The sequence below is a fragment of the Molothrus aeneus genome, chromosome 3 (genome assembly GCF_037042795.1).
Source record: "Molothrus aeneus isolate 106 chromosome 3, BPBGC_Maene_1.0, whole genome shotgun sequence".
NCBI lineage: Eukaryota > Metazoa > Chordata > Aves > Passeriformes > Icteridae > Molothrus > Molothrus aeneus.
Genome location: NC_089648.1, coordinates 67,201,591 through 67,216,630, shown reverse-complemented (window position 1 = coordinate 67,216,630; position 15,040 = coordinate 67,201,591). Strand labels below are relative to the sequence as shown.

Sequence of the window (15,040 nt, the reverse complement as noted above, 5' to 3'; positions counted from 1 at the left end):
CAGAACTGAACACAGGATTAGAGGTGTGGCCTCACCAGTGCTGAGTACAGAGGGACAGCGTGGTGGCGCTGGCCACATTGTTTCTGACAGAGGTCAGGATGCTATTGGCCTTCTTGGCCACCTGGGCACACACTGCCTCATGTTCAGCCGCTGCTGACCAGCACCCCAGGTCCTTTTCCTCTGGACAGCTTTCCAGCCATTCTTCCTGTAGCCCTGCATGGGGTTGTTGGGAGCCAAGGGCAGAACCCTCACACAATTGGCCTCAGCACATTGACCCAGCCTGTCCAGATCCCTTTCTAGAGCCTTATTACCCTCCAGCAGAGCAACACTCCCCCCAACTTGGAGTAGTCTGCAAACGGACTAACGGAGCACTTGATCCCATTGTCCAGATCATCAGTAAGATACAAACCAGGACTGGCCACTTGTTTGTTGCCCATGCACTGGTTCACTGGTGCACTGGTGCAGATGCACCTCAGCTGGGCTATTGATCCTACCACCTTTTTTAGGGGGAGAAGCCCTAATCCCTACACGACCCTTCTCAGGTGCATCTGTGGTTCCTAACACATCAATAATCCTTTTGTCTTTGCTCCCATGTGGAACTCCAGCCCTTACCTCCACTGAGACAGCAGACTAAAGGACTTTGCTAGGACAGTTTCTCAGCCACCAGTGTGATGCTCCCAGGTTTATCTCTAGTGAGCCTGATCTTACTCCTTTCGCCCTCCAAATCAAGTTTAAAGCTCTCTCAATGAGCCTTGCTGACTCCTGTGCAAAAACCAGCAAGTTCTCCAAACATCTGACTAGTTATCTGTAATGGCTGTGACCACTTCTTGTTAGATTTTTAGTCTACTAAGAAATGTTTGAGATGGCTTAATACAATAAACAAAAATAATTTTAAAAACTTATTGTAAAAGTCAATGAAAAAAAAAGTCAATTCAAACACGGAAAAATAAAATATCTGAAATCTGTTCTTATTATTCCATTTTAACATGTTTTTCAGCTAAGGGGGAGTATTTTCATAAGGGTAGTGACTCTTCTGTGTGAAAAAAAAATATTTGCGGTGACGGGGAATTGTTGCAAGTGCCATTTTTTTGATCTAGAAAGTTTCAATGGAAACAGAACATACGTGCACAGAAGGGAAGAGAAAAGAACAGTCAGGATAGAAAATGCAGCATGCTTCTGTTGCTCACTCCCACTCACAGACATCTGAGAAAATGACAGGCAGAACAGTCTTTGTGGGCTGCAATCATGACAGTTTAAGCATATCTATGCTGGCAGTATGCCAGTCCCACATTCCCTATCCCTAACTGTGCATTTCTCTTCCCTTGCTCCAACAGTGGTATTTTCTGATAGTAGGGTAAACCAGATCAGGGAGCTAAACTGGCAAATACCTACTGAACACTGCCTTGGTTCTGCTGATGGTGCCTGCCAGCCTGCTCCCCTTTCCCCCCAAATACAGGGTCATTACCAGAAAGACCAACAAGAACCTGCTCTGGGGCAAGAGATGACACAGGCATCTGCAGTCTAAGAAAAAAAGGTGGCTAAAGTTTCTTAATAGCATTGAATTGTTAAGGAAACTGCAGCTTCAGATGCTCCCATATCTGGCTGGCTTATGATAACAGAAGAGCTGTAACACATGACAGAGTATCTGACTCTCATTTCGGGTGCTGCTCAGGCCTCACATGTTGCCATGAAAGCAGTTCAGTTAGCCCAGTCACTCACAATCTGGGCAAGGAAAGCAAGGAAGTATTACTGGAGACTGCTGGGCTCCCAAACAAAGTGCACGTCTTGCTCTGTTCTGCTCTTTTCCCTCTGATGCTGGTATCAAAATAATAGAACCACAAACATTTTGCATGACACGTAGTTAATAAAGCCAGAGCCCCTCTTGTCTTATTGTAAAATCTCACCCAGAGGTCTGTTGCACCAGAAATGTCACTTAGAGCATATTCAATGCTGCTTTGTCTGCCCTAAAGGAAACTAATCTTGTCTTTCTAAAACACGGTTAATTATATTTCTTAATGTTTTAGAAAGCACTCATTTTCAGTCTCATGTAAGTGTGAACAATACCAGCTCAAAGGGAAAGCTTAGTGCTCCTGAAGGCAGTAGAAAATATTCACTGGTGTGATTATATTTGGGGAACTCTATTTTTAACACCTATTTTTAACTTCTGAGACTAGGCAATTCAAAAGCCACAACAATAGATTGCATGGTATCCTTTATGTTTCAATTTCATGTTAATTCATGTTAACAGCCTTCTGGGACCCTATGAAGATAGACACATGGACTGAGAAGATACCGAAGAACCAGAACATTTTGTAAAAACCATTTTGGTTTTGTAAAGTATAAGGAGAATGAAGTCTTACCTGGGAGCCTCTTGTTAATACATGTAAGAACTGAATGCCAAAAACTCTTGCCATTTCACTTGTTCTGTCAATCAAGTCCAGTTTGTCTAACAAGAGGAGATTCCCACGAACCCGGCTAACATAATGATCAACCATTTTCCATCTGTCAGAGTGAACACCTCGTTATAAACAATCAGAAGACTGCTGCTCTTTCTACTAAGACAAATGTATTTTTATGGTAACTTGTAACAAACCAGCAAATAAAATTTTCCTCTAGAACATTTTCATACAACTCTTTCAAAAGTGTGGCATATATAAATATACACCTAGGTATTCTAAAGACGTACACACATTGTGTTACAGCAAGCTACTGTTAAGGCATCTTGCAATGACTTAATATATCCTAATTTCCTCACTGCCCCAAAGAATTACCAAAAGAGACACAACTACCCCCTCATCTCTTTACATGTTTTTTGACTGACTGGACCTTTGTGGAAACATCCTTCTGTATTAAGAATGCCTACCACAGCTGAACATAAATTCATAATTTCAGTATAAATCATGTTTCCACTTAGCTACACAAACCTTTACAGAAATTTTATGTATGTGACAAACAATGTGCAGATCAGTATACAGTTTCATGAATTGTTCATATCATACAATACTAAATTGCTTCAAAAAGAGCGAAGCTGAATGTGATACATGTCACATGAAGGTATTTTTAAGCAGCTATAGCTACTGTCTTAACATTTTGTGTGCTGTTTTGTAATACTTTTAAGCCTAGCTTACTTGACATGCACTTGAGGTAAAAGAGAAGCCTGGCAGTTCATTAAAAGCCCTTATGATGAATAGCATATAAAGACATCACAGAACTTCAAAACAGTACATCTATTCAGGTATGTTGAAAATGTAACTGAAAATATTTTATTGTAATATTGAGAGTATAACTATACAACAGAACATCCAAGTAAATAAGCTCATGTTGCTGCATATACACTGCTCTAGTGTCTAAGCTAAATTGATTATTTCTTCCTATTGTGGCTTTATCTTACATCTATCCAATGTTAAGAATCTGGCCTTAAAAACAGCAAACAAAATGGATTAATAGATCATTACCTGTAGACATCTGCCTTATTGTCAAACCAATCAGACAGAACTCGGAACGTAAATAAAGGAAAACGATGATGAAGAACATGAAACCCCACATTTTCAAAAGTGTAATTCGTTAGATTCACCTAGGAAAACACAGTGGACAGGTCAGATGCATGATGGCTCTCATAATCGAAAAATCTCAACTTCTCAAAAACTGCAAGAACTAGATTTATTAACTTTTCGTTAATATTTTTTAAAAAATGTTAGTCTTTATTCTTAGAAATCCCTAACTATTTACAAGTCAGGAAAAAGCATCCCTTATCAATTGAAAAGAATATGCAGAATTAAGTAGTTCATAAAGATCAGGTCTGAACTTGGTCAGAAGAAGATTTGTAAAGACTGGGCTATTTGAGTATTAAATGGAAAGTTATAAATGGAACGACAACAAAAAATAATCTGTCAGTTTAAAATATGTTCAAGTACTTATTGAACTAAAAGCGCCATACCAGACAAATTCCTAAAAAAAGTAAGTTGTTCTCAAAACCTACAAATCAGTGAAAAGGAGCATCATTAAGAAACATTACTGAAAAATATAGGCTTCAGTTCTTTACAGTTTAGAGATACACAAAACCTATTCTCACAAACTGGCAAACTGCTCTATTTGAAAAGGTGTCTAAAGAAAAAATTTGTAGAAGTTACAAAAGTTACATGAAACTTTCAACTAAGTCTGCAATAATTAGAAAACTCAGTAAATCAAAACATTAACCTTTTAAAAAATTTACCTCATGTCTCATCATTCTCCATACATTCAAGACAATTCGCCCAACAATATTTATTTCACTCATTGTATCCGCTCCATATTCATCCAGCTCGGTGGCAAATCTGTTCTCTTTATTTTCATCTAAAGACATTAAAGGAGACTATATTTAAATATGTTATAAGACAATTAAGACCAGATCAAACCACCCCTCTTCCAATTTGTGCTCTCTAGAAAAATAAGAATTCATAAAGATTACTGCTGTTTCCACAAAATTATTTATTTACCAGTCATCCACACAATCTCTAAATGAAACTCCCCCACGATTTTCTGCTCTTGCCCTTTGCAGAGAACTCTTACTTCAGTTTCATTGAAATAGTGTTCAAGGCAATATATTCTCCATAGTGAATATATTGGTTATGCAATGCTGAATGTTACTTGAGAGCTGCACATGCAGTAGTGCACAACATAAAAAAATATAATTAACAAAAAAAGTGATTTCTGCTCTAAGGAGCTTATAACTCAAGGCTTTACTTGCAATGTTCTTACACAGATTGAACCAGGTCATGGGAGAGAAAATTCAGTCTCTTTCATACAGTATAAGCAAACCCACAGCACTGGGAGTAAGTAGACATGAATTCTGCATAGCACAGGGAGAAGGAAATAGGAAAGAACCAATGCAGATGCAGAAGCAGCACTCTAAATCTTTCTGTGAGACAGCAGTGTCTAAAGTAGAGAAATATATCCTCTTTTGCCACCCTTGATTTTTGTCATGCTTTGGAATTCTGCAGCACAAGAGAACACAGTCTTTTTTGGTATACATTTCTTTAAACTATCTTTTTTCCCAGCCATTTTAAGTCTACAGTTCTGGTGTTTTTTCCAGAACGTACAAAGATGTTTTTTAAAATGTACCACACAGACTAAAATCCATTATGAAAACACACTGATCCTCAGCCTTATTTCTTATTAGATTAGGAGAGAAATCATTTCAAGGCAATTCACCCACAATTCTAAATCCATACCCATTTTTTAACTGCTGGTTGCTTTGTATTCTGCCAGCACTCATTTACGGGTACAGCACAGTCTGTACAGTACCCTGATAATAAAGAGCAGAACATTTTGGACACAGAGTGTAGAAGTGTGGATACACGCTGCTTTGCAATAATGATCAGAACTGAACAATTAGATCCTCAGACAGTCATGAAGCACATTTACCCTCAATGACAGAAGTAAAAATTGTCTGAAATGCTGCAGAACAGTTATGAAACAACATAACACAGACTCATTTTTTATGTTGATCTTCAAATGTGTCCCCATATAAATTAAAATATGGTTAAGAAAACCTATTCGTCATTTACTGACTTTATTAGTAAATCACAGATCCTTGACAAAATTTAGCAGACCTTTTGTACACTTAATCAAAATGCAGACTATCTTTTTAACCTCCTTATTATTTCAGATTTTTAAGTAGGAAAACCAGAAATTTATCTTTCCATGTTTGGATGGAAAAAATGCCCCACCAAGTAGCAACATTTTTTCTTCTGCTTTTCTTCATTTCCACATGCTGGATCTCCTGTGAGAGTGAGGAACTCGCATTTCTTCCCCTCCTTTTTTTTTTCTTTCTTTTTTTTTTTTTTACTGGAAGTAGAAACTATTGCTGAGTTCTACTTTCATCAGTGTCATCCCAGTTCTCTTTTGACTTGTTGAGGGGATTTCCTATATTAAGTTTGCTTCATGTCTTGCTGGTAAAAAACAGGCAGCAAAGTATACTGAGACCTGTCTGATGAACTCTGCCTGTGATGAGCACCACTATATAACAAAAAACCTGCACTACTTTACAACTGGTGTGGGAAATGTGTCACCAGAACCATGTAAGCCTCTTTGGGAACTATGCTGGTAAGAAGCAGAACAGGACATTCCTCCTATTTTTCGAGTGCATGAGATGAAATAAAAAGAAGTCTCCTCTCATCCTCTCTTACCCACTCCCTAACTTTGAGCTGTGATGCAAAGGAGGAAACAGAAGGCCACACAAAAAATGCCACCATGCACAGGCATGGCATGCACTTCTCTTGTGATGTGTCCTATGACTTATGAATAGTTCACTTGTAAAGGGCAGAGGTAGCACCAGACTCAGTCAATAAAGCAAAACCAGAGAGAAGTCCAGCTTTCTTTTTGTTAAGTTGAAATCACAGGAAAGGAAAAGTCCCTTCCATCTCTATTTCAACAGGAGGAAAGAGAAGCATATTTCTTGAAGGAGCACTTCCTGTTCTGAAAATACAGCATATGAAGAAGGGAGGGAAATGTGAAGCGCAGGGGAAAGCAAGACGAAGACAGATAGGGTCAAAATCATGGACAAGGAGGCCAAGAGGCAACAGAGAACACAACAACTTGCACGTATATGGTCATGCATGCAAGACATTTACAGCGTGACATTTCTGGGAAGAGCTCATCAGTGTAAACATTTTCTCATCTTTCTGCTGCAATTCTGTCAAAACAAACCAAACACTAACCTTAAAATAACAGCAGTTCTTAGGAACATTTTTAAGTGTTATGTATTCTACTTCTGAGTATGCATCTAAAAGCTGGCACAGGAACACCTGCACTGCAAACACCAGTGCTGTGCAGATCATGCCTGTGCTCTGCATGCCCACTTGAACTTCATGTTCAAAAATGTTAAGGGCTACAATCCTGATTTTCTTCACTAGAACTGAACCCATGTTCTGTGGGACCTCAGTGTAGAGAAGGAAACCTGACTGTGACATACATGGGAACACTACCATTAGGAACCATACAGTTCCCTTTCTTCTTTGAGGACCCATTCATGTGTACCCTAAAATCAGTAACTTGAGGAAGAGCTTATGTCAGGAAGATGGGTACTATTAACAGCTTTGCTGATTGTTTGGTTTTGTATCAAATACAGTGCAGACAGAGCTGTCCTGCAAGACATGAACTGTGACTCAGCCTTTGAGAACAACAGCAGAGACACATGTCCCAAACTGAAGAGATTATTCAGCCATACTTCTACAGTGGAGCAATAAATCTTTGTGATCTTTGGAGGCTTTAAGAAACCTTTGATGACAACACTTACTGTTCTTACTGTTAACCTCTTACTACAGATATTGCACATCTTTAGATGTAATGGGTCAACATTTTTTCTGAACATCCTTCAGTACCTCTGAAGACTGTACCCAGAGGCATTATTTTGCAACTAGTGTATCATCTCAATTTGAGCCATCAGGGAAACTGAGTAATGAGGTTCATGCAATCCACTATTATTCCTGAAGAATAAATTTGAGAGCTTTGTCCTGAAGAAAGAAACTTAGGGGCACTGACAGCCTGTTCATATTTAAACTATCACATGATCCTGTTTTCATATATGAAGTATTTAAAAATTCACCAAAGTTCAATTGCCAACAACTTTTAACTGAAAATGCATTTTTTTTTCTTGTGTTTTCTTGTCTCTGGGAGGACTCTATAACTCAGTTCTTTTCCAAACATGTCACAAGTACTGAAAACATCAAGACTATACAAATATTCAAGCCTCAAGGAAGGACTGTGTGAATACAGTGCTGCTAAAACAACATATTCTCCTGGCCTGGCACACAGGACAACTACATAAAAGATGATTTCTGTGCTTGTATGCTCAAAGATTAAAGTAGCCCAGTATTATGTTCTGTCATGTACTCAAAGGCAGGTGCTTCAAGATGGGGAAAGCAATTACTGATACTCTCCCCACAACTCTTCCAGCTTCCCATCATTTGCAGCTTCCTGGGCCAGACATTATTTTCACATATATCATAGCTTCAAATGGATTCTTCTTGCAAGAATTTATCTCCTTTTAAAGCAATGTACACTATAAGCATTTGTACTTAAAGAGCTCAGCAATGCTGAGATTAAAAATTAACTTCTATTCTGTAGCTGCCACTTGCTACTTCACTTGATGTCCAGTTCTTGCATTGGAAATGACCATGAAAACCCAATCTCTATTTCCCTTTACATCCCTGAATATTTCACAGGCTTTTACCTTTCCTACACTGTTTTGTCTCTTCTGGAATCCAAAATTACTAAATTACTAGACACATTTGGATAACCCTTCTCATCTTTACCAGTTCCCTTCAATCCACTTTGATGGGAGGAAGGTTATGAGGAGGCTACAACCTCAGCACTGGGATACAAGCACACTACAGATTTTGACATTTTTTACATTTACATTCATTGTTTTGTATTTTCCTTGCTCCATAATTCCTAACATTTGCTTTTGCAACCATTAGAAAGCAACAGGCTTAAGTTTTTAATAGACAATCACAGTAATGGACTTCTTATTTCATAGCAATTTAATTTCTGTACAGATGCTTTTTTCTGTACAGCTGGCAAAACCAGCTTTTTCAACTGTTTTGATTTTTAAAGTCTCCCTCATCCACATCATCCTGATGACTGCAAAGAGCTACAACATACTTTCTAAAATGACAAAGTGTCTCAAAAATTATCCTGACTCTTCCCAGGTGTGACAGCACATTTATTTAGCTGTTCACTAACTCTGTTCTTCAGAATGATGGCTCCTATTGATTGCCTAAGTATAGGCACTAGGCTTACCATTCTCATCCAAGTTTTCGTGCCAGCCTAAAAAGACTTTTTTCTGAATGCTGGAGGAAAGCATCAGCACTTGGACCAAATAAAATTTTCCCAAAGTACAAGAGTGGTCATTGAAAGTGAGGATTTTTTACAAAGCTGTCCAGGACAATTGCTGTTCAGAAGCAGTTTTATGTTCTTGTATTATAGCCAGAGAAATCACAAATGATGATTATGGTAGATACTCTGAATGGCTGGAGCCAAGGAAAGCAAAAGAAGGTTTGGTAGCAGAAGCACCTCCAAGAACTGAAATTTAACCCACAACTATAGAATACAGGACACACACAGAAGTGGAATATGCACAAATTTGAAAACAGAAAACACCAGGTGTGTGTGTGTGTGATTATACTATTAACAACACAGGAACAAGAACAAAAAAAAAGTCTTTCTGAAGAAATACTCTGCATTTATTTTTTAAATTTGTTCATAGATTTCAATTTAGTTCTATTGGAACTGAACTGAAGCCCTAAACAAATAACTTACCTGGCACACGAGAAATCATCTGGCATAAATCAACATTCAGTGCCGCAGCCCTCTGTAAGAGATAACCCCAGGAATGCATCTGGACTTCATAGCCTAGCAAAATGTCTGGGTCATATCTAGAGAGGTAGGGGGAGAAGAAAAAATGAGCTTCATATAATTCACAAAAATATTTTCCATGAACAAAGTATAAACAGGGTTGCATTCAAATTATGTTGAGTTTAAAAAAGACGCAGTCACAAATGGTTTCTATGAAAGCAGCATCAGACTAGGAGACAATATTCAAAACAGGCAATCTCTAAGGGTTTTTAATAACATTCAATGGCAAAAATATTTAGAAAGGATATTTTCACTGCAATTTTTTTCCCCTGGTCTTTACAAATAAAGAACAAAACCGAGGTCTCATCAGGTTTTACTGATGGCATCAGGAAGTATCAAGCATAAACTGAAACTTAGCAGCACGAGACAGATGTGCAGTGAATTATAGCCATGCCTATGGAACAGAATTTGCCAGTAGGTTAACTGGAATGTTTACAGATAATATTGTGTCACACATAATGCAGTGTAACTTTGAGTAATCAGAGGGAACTTCGGGTCCTAAATGATCACCCCTTATTGGGAGTTACAATTTGTAGTTGAGTGAGAGCTGTCTAAACTGAAACAGATAAAAGCAACTGTATCTAACAGTTCTCTTTAAATACCTCTTTCTAGATAGCCTTCTTTGTAGAAGACACACAAGAAAAACTTATCTTATGCTGTATCTCTTTCCAGCTGAAAAATCTAACTGGCTCAGGTATGATAAAAAAGTCAGAATTGACTTCTGACACAAACACTTCCAATCAGGCTCAGAGTAAAGCTCACTAGACAGAAGGACAAAAAATGTGGCTTTAAAGACAAAGCACAGGTAGGAGCTAGCTCAGAGGAGCCAGTATCACCTAACTTTTGAGCAGGCACTATAAAAACCACAAGTCATGATCTGGTGATTTGCTCAATAGCCTAACAATGATTTTGTTGGGCAGAAAGAGACCGGACAAAGTAACATAAGATATCTGTTATTTTTACAGTAAAAAAACAAAGGAAGTTTCAGTGGGATGAATAGCTGCTTCTTGGTTAGACTGAATGATTTTTAAAGTATTTTCCAACCTTGATGCAGCAGGCACTATTCAATACAACTGAATGACATCAGGGCAGCTGTCAGGAGGTAGAGGATGGATGATGGGCTGAGGATCCTGTACCTCAGTCTATACCCAACACTACAACAGGACACAGCCTTGTAGACCTTAGTTTATAGAGGGAGTGGGCAGGGGCCTTGGATTACTAACAGGAACTCTGTACTCCTTGCATCCATGAACACATTAAACAAACATTTCTTGACTGTTGAATACAGAACACCCTTTCCCTGAATACTGAGTTAGTTCTATCACAGACATTACAAATGAAGCTTTAGACTTTATCAGTAAAGTGTCTTCCTTGCTTATATGTCCTAGCCAAAGGCAATCACAACTCACTTTGAAGATACTAATTACTCTGAGAATAACTCCAAAAAACAATTTCTCCACACTTCTGCCATGGATACTGACCTTCTGTGAAAAATAGTTGAATGTTATTACTCAGCATGGCTCTCTCTTTATTACAACTGTGAGAAGTTGCAAAAATCCCCTTTGTCACCTACTTGTACTTGTGGGGGAATGGTTTTGATACAATTTTTACCTAAAGCAAGGGATTCTAAAGCAAGTTTTTGATTTCTGGAATTCTACAGAAAGTAAAAGAACTAGCAGTTTGAATTTGGGGGATATCTTGCTATCTGCTGTTCAAGTCAAAAGAATTATTTGGTTTTGGAGGTGGAAATGATCATCAGGAGTGGAAGCAGTAAATTTACTCAATATGGAAACCTATTCTACCAATGGTACAACCCCAAAGCGACTTGGAACAATTTATGGACAAATGACTGAAACTAGCCTGCAGTTTGTTCCAGCAACGGAACCAGTGACAAAAAGAGTTACGACTGCTGGCTGCTCTGCACAACATACAATCATTGTGAAATGATGCTCAAAATTATTAATAGCTCAATTTCAGCTTTGAAATAAAAAGGAATTATGTCATGTTTTATACAGGCATAGAATAAACATTATAAAAATTAACATATTTTCAAATTAATTCTTGTAATAACTAAACTTTCCTGGTCCTAGCATATGGCAAATCAGTACTGATTAATTAAAATTATGGATGTAGTCATTCGTTATCATATTTGAAAACTGGCATCACATAATTCAAAATGGAGAATACTTGTAGATTTTACACAGGACAAGGCATGATGCAGATGGGGTCTATGACAGATGCAAATGTGAATCAGAAACTCGTGAAGAACTGCTTAAGAAAACATAAACCAATATTCATTATGCCAGAAATTTGCTTTCTCTTATAAGCCAATTCTGAACAGAAATAAGAACTGTTTGGAAGCAGCAAGTTGGTGAAGTTTGTCCTTCATCAACTGATGAAAGATAGTTGCTTTGGGTTGTAACTTGCCCAAGCAGGGCATTACATTTCTTACTTCCTACTTAAACAAAATTAGTGGGCTATTATATTACTACTACAACTGAATATATTTTATCAATTCTGGAGGTAATTTTCCCATTACCTTTTAACCTAGTGACCAAAATGTCCTCTGTAATCCATCTGCATATAATCTCAAGAACTGTTTCTCTAGTATCCTTCAGATGTGAAGGTGTTTTTATAGGACAAGACATAAAAGCTGTTTAGTTTATGATGTTTTCAGATACATGCTTTTTCTTCTAGAAATAAATTGTGTCTAACTTAAGTATCACATATTTTAACACAATTCTATGTAAATCCACATGTAGATTGGAAAGCTTATTAATCAAAAGATTTTTTAAAAACTCAGTCTTGCTTGTCCAGGCCATTAGGGATCGCCTGTAATTGCACATTACTGACTTATAGGCTATCACTTTACAGCACATTATTTTGCTTTTCCATCCCAACTAAATACCAGCCATGTATTAAGGGGAGTGTCTAATTTCAGCTGATTTTGGCATCTCAAGTTTTCTAAACTGATCTCTATTGTCATTGAACAAAAAGGCCTCTATGGGTGAACCATTCTTTGTATTTTAGTCATCTCTTGCAGACCAAGATCCTGTTCTGTTGAACTCTTCTGGTGATGAGGATAGCTAATTAGACACTGATTGTGAAGTACAGATGTTTAAGTTTCAGTCAGATGACTTATACAAAGCTATCTAAATGGAAAATCAAGGTAGAGTAGCTAGTAAATGGTGAGATCAAATCTTACTGTGAATTTCCTGTAATCACAGTCCTTTAATGTCAGTTGGTACGTATTTAAAACTTGGATCCAAGTGGTATCCTTCTAAAAGCATGAAAACCAATAAACATACTACTGGCAACTCAGTAGTTGCTCAGATACTGCACTAAGTTACACATGTATGTACTTTGTATGTGTATCAGTATGCATTCCCATACAAACTGAAGAACTCCTTTCTACTAAGTAACATATCCCTGAACTCCTGCACTACATATGCATAAGATCCACCTTATGCAACAGGTTTAAGAGACCTCTCAAATTTCTTGCACCTAGTAAGAGACAATATTGTTTCCTGCTCCTATGTTGCTTGCTCATGAACTACATCCCAACTTATGCAGCAGAAATGTCCTGTCCTGCAACCCCGTCTCGTGTACCAGTGTTACCAATGAACCAGTGTGGCACTTGCTGAGACCTCCTGTGGTATTCTACTTGCTATTAGAGAAGGAGAGATATCTGGAGCTAAAAAAGTACATTATTCCCCATGGGAAGATGAACAGGCAAATCCAAAATTTTCCTGATATGAGAGCTTAGCTGAAGTGTGACTCTCTCACTTTCTCCTTTTACATGGTGCCACAAAGACAACAGGCTGTGAGCTAAGAGGACAAGTTTTATGTTTCATCCTCCTGTCTCACAATTTTTACAGTATACTATGAAACTGGTCTTCTACATCAATTCAAGCTATTTTATTAGAAGAAATTGTAAGGAGACCAGCTGTCACACCTGCAAGAAACTAGTAAACTGTAATACTGATATTTGAAAGCTGCTGGCTAGGAGTAACACAACAGGAATAAGAGGTGTGCTTGCCAACATATGCTCTTTTGTTAGAAGGATGGGCCCTGATACTGCTTTGCATGCTGTTGCCAGACTTTCTGCAAAGATGAAAAGCAGCATTTATGCTGGCAGGATTTAAACACAACAGCATTAACATTCAACTCATACATGCTGCAGAGAGAAGAAAGGCGATTATTTTCCTTTCCAGCTAAGTTGTATCTGCTGCTATGACATCTCTTCCTCTTTCTCATTTGACGATTTCGTGAATGAACACTAAAGCTCCCAGTTATACCTTCCCTTCTATTATGTGTCTGCTTTTCCTGACTGCTATTTTTCTTCCAGCTATGATTAAGAGAAAAAGGGGGGTGGGGAACCATGCCAGACCTGTGATACAGACAAAAGCAGTAACTGTGCATAGCAACAGAATGCTTGGTGACTCAAACACATAACTGAAATCTCTGAAAACATTTTCCCAGTTTGCCTTAGACAACAAAAATCCATAAAGTTGATACAGGACATTAGATACATATTTCTACAGGAAAATGTCACTGATGAAGATGATACTGGCCTGGAAAAATAAGGTTACATTAGCACATCTCTATTTTAAGAAGAAGACGTTGCTAGAGCATTTACAAAAGAAGAAATATAATACACTGTATCCAAACAAAAAAATTCATTAGCATTATACCTTACAAGAAAAACATTATTAAAATATTTAAGTATTAAGCATTAACAGTTTAATACAAAATGTTATCCCTAAAATGTTTATGTAAAATCTTATATTATACTCTGCTCATTTAATTCTGTCAAAAACTACTTCAGTGGAGACAAGGAGCTGTGGGTGAATGTAAGTTTCAAGTAGCAATGAATCTACTATTTGTTTCAAGCCCATCCTGTTTTCACATCCTCTCTTTGTCTGAGAGATGGGGACTGTGCATTCCCACATGAATTCCCCAAATTTTGCTCCTCTCACACCTGCAGGACCAGCCCTTTTCTGCTATCTGCTAGCATCTACCCTTAAAGAGAAGCAGAACAATTTGCCCTAAAAGTGAAGGAGAGGCCCAGACATTTAATTTCTCTTTCATGGGAATCCACTGCTCCATCAAGCTTGCACATCTCTAGTTTTCCTATCGAGTTTTAAATCCCCATGCAAACATTCTTGTAGCATTCCATTCCACCTTCTCCTCCTCCTCAGTCAGATTTCTTGTGTTAGGGAAGTATCTAAATGTGTTCATTCTTTTTCCTGCCTTTAGGTTCAGAGAGATGGTTCTCTTACTTCCTCAAGCAGAGAGATTCTTCCATTTTTTCTGTTGTCTCAGTGCAGCTGACACCTTACGATCAACAGAGGATGTGTTCAGGAAAGCACCTCAGGCAGTACAACAGAATGCTTTAGGACAGCAATACATGTCCAGGCTTCTTTTCAAGGAAAAAAAAATCCCCTCTGAACGTTCCAGAGAGCCTACAACTTGGATGTCTGTGCTTCTAGGACATCCCCAGCAGCTGCACAGGATTAGAAGGATGTTGTCTCTCAGCTGCTTTATGCCAGTTTTGAGCTGAAGCCTGTGTTTTTGGTTTACAGCCAGAGGACAGTTTACCAAAGAAGGGAAATTTGGACCTATGCAGGGGCAGCTCCCTCTC

At 38.1% G+C, this 15,040-nt stretch overlaps 1 protein-coding gene across 1 annotated transcript in view; it reads right to left on the bottom strand.

Annotated features, from left to right (window-relative positions):
• The window catches only part of REV3L (REV3 like, DNA directed polymerase zeta catalytic subunit), a 70,853-nt gene that overhangs the window by 14,767 nt on the left and 41,046 nt on the right, over positions 1–15,040 (bottom strand). The window contains exons 19-22 of the mRNA XM_066546128.1: positions 9,301–9,416; positions 4,214–4,332; positions 3,456–3,574; positions 2,361–2,502 (exon numbers count right to left, since the gene is read on the bottom strand). Of these exons, the coding sequence (XP_066402225.1) occupies positions 2,361–2,502; positions 3,456–3,574; positions 4,214–4,332; positions 9,301–9,416 (496 nt within the window). The remainder of the gene's footprint in view (positions 1–2,360; positions 2,503–3,455; positions 3,575–4,213; positions 4,333–9,300; positions 9,417–15,040) is intronic.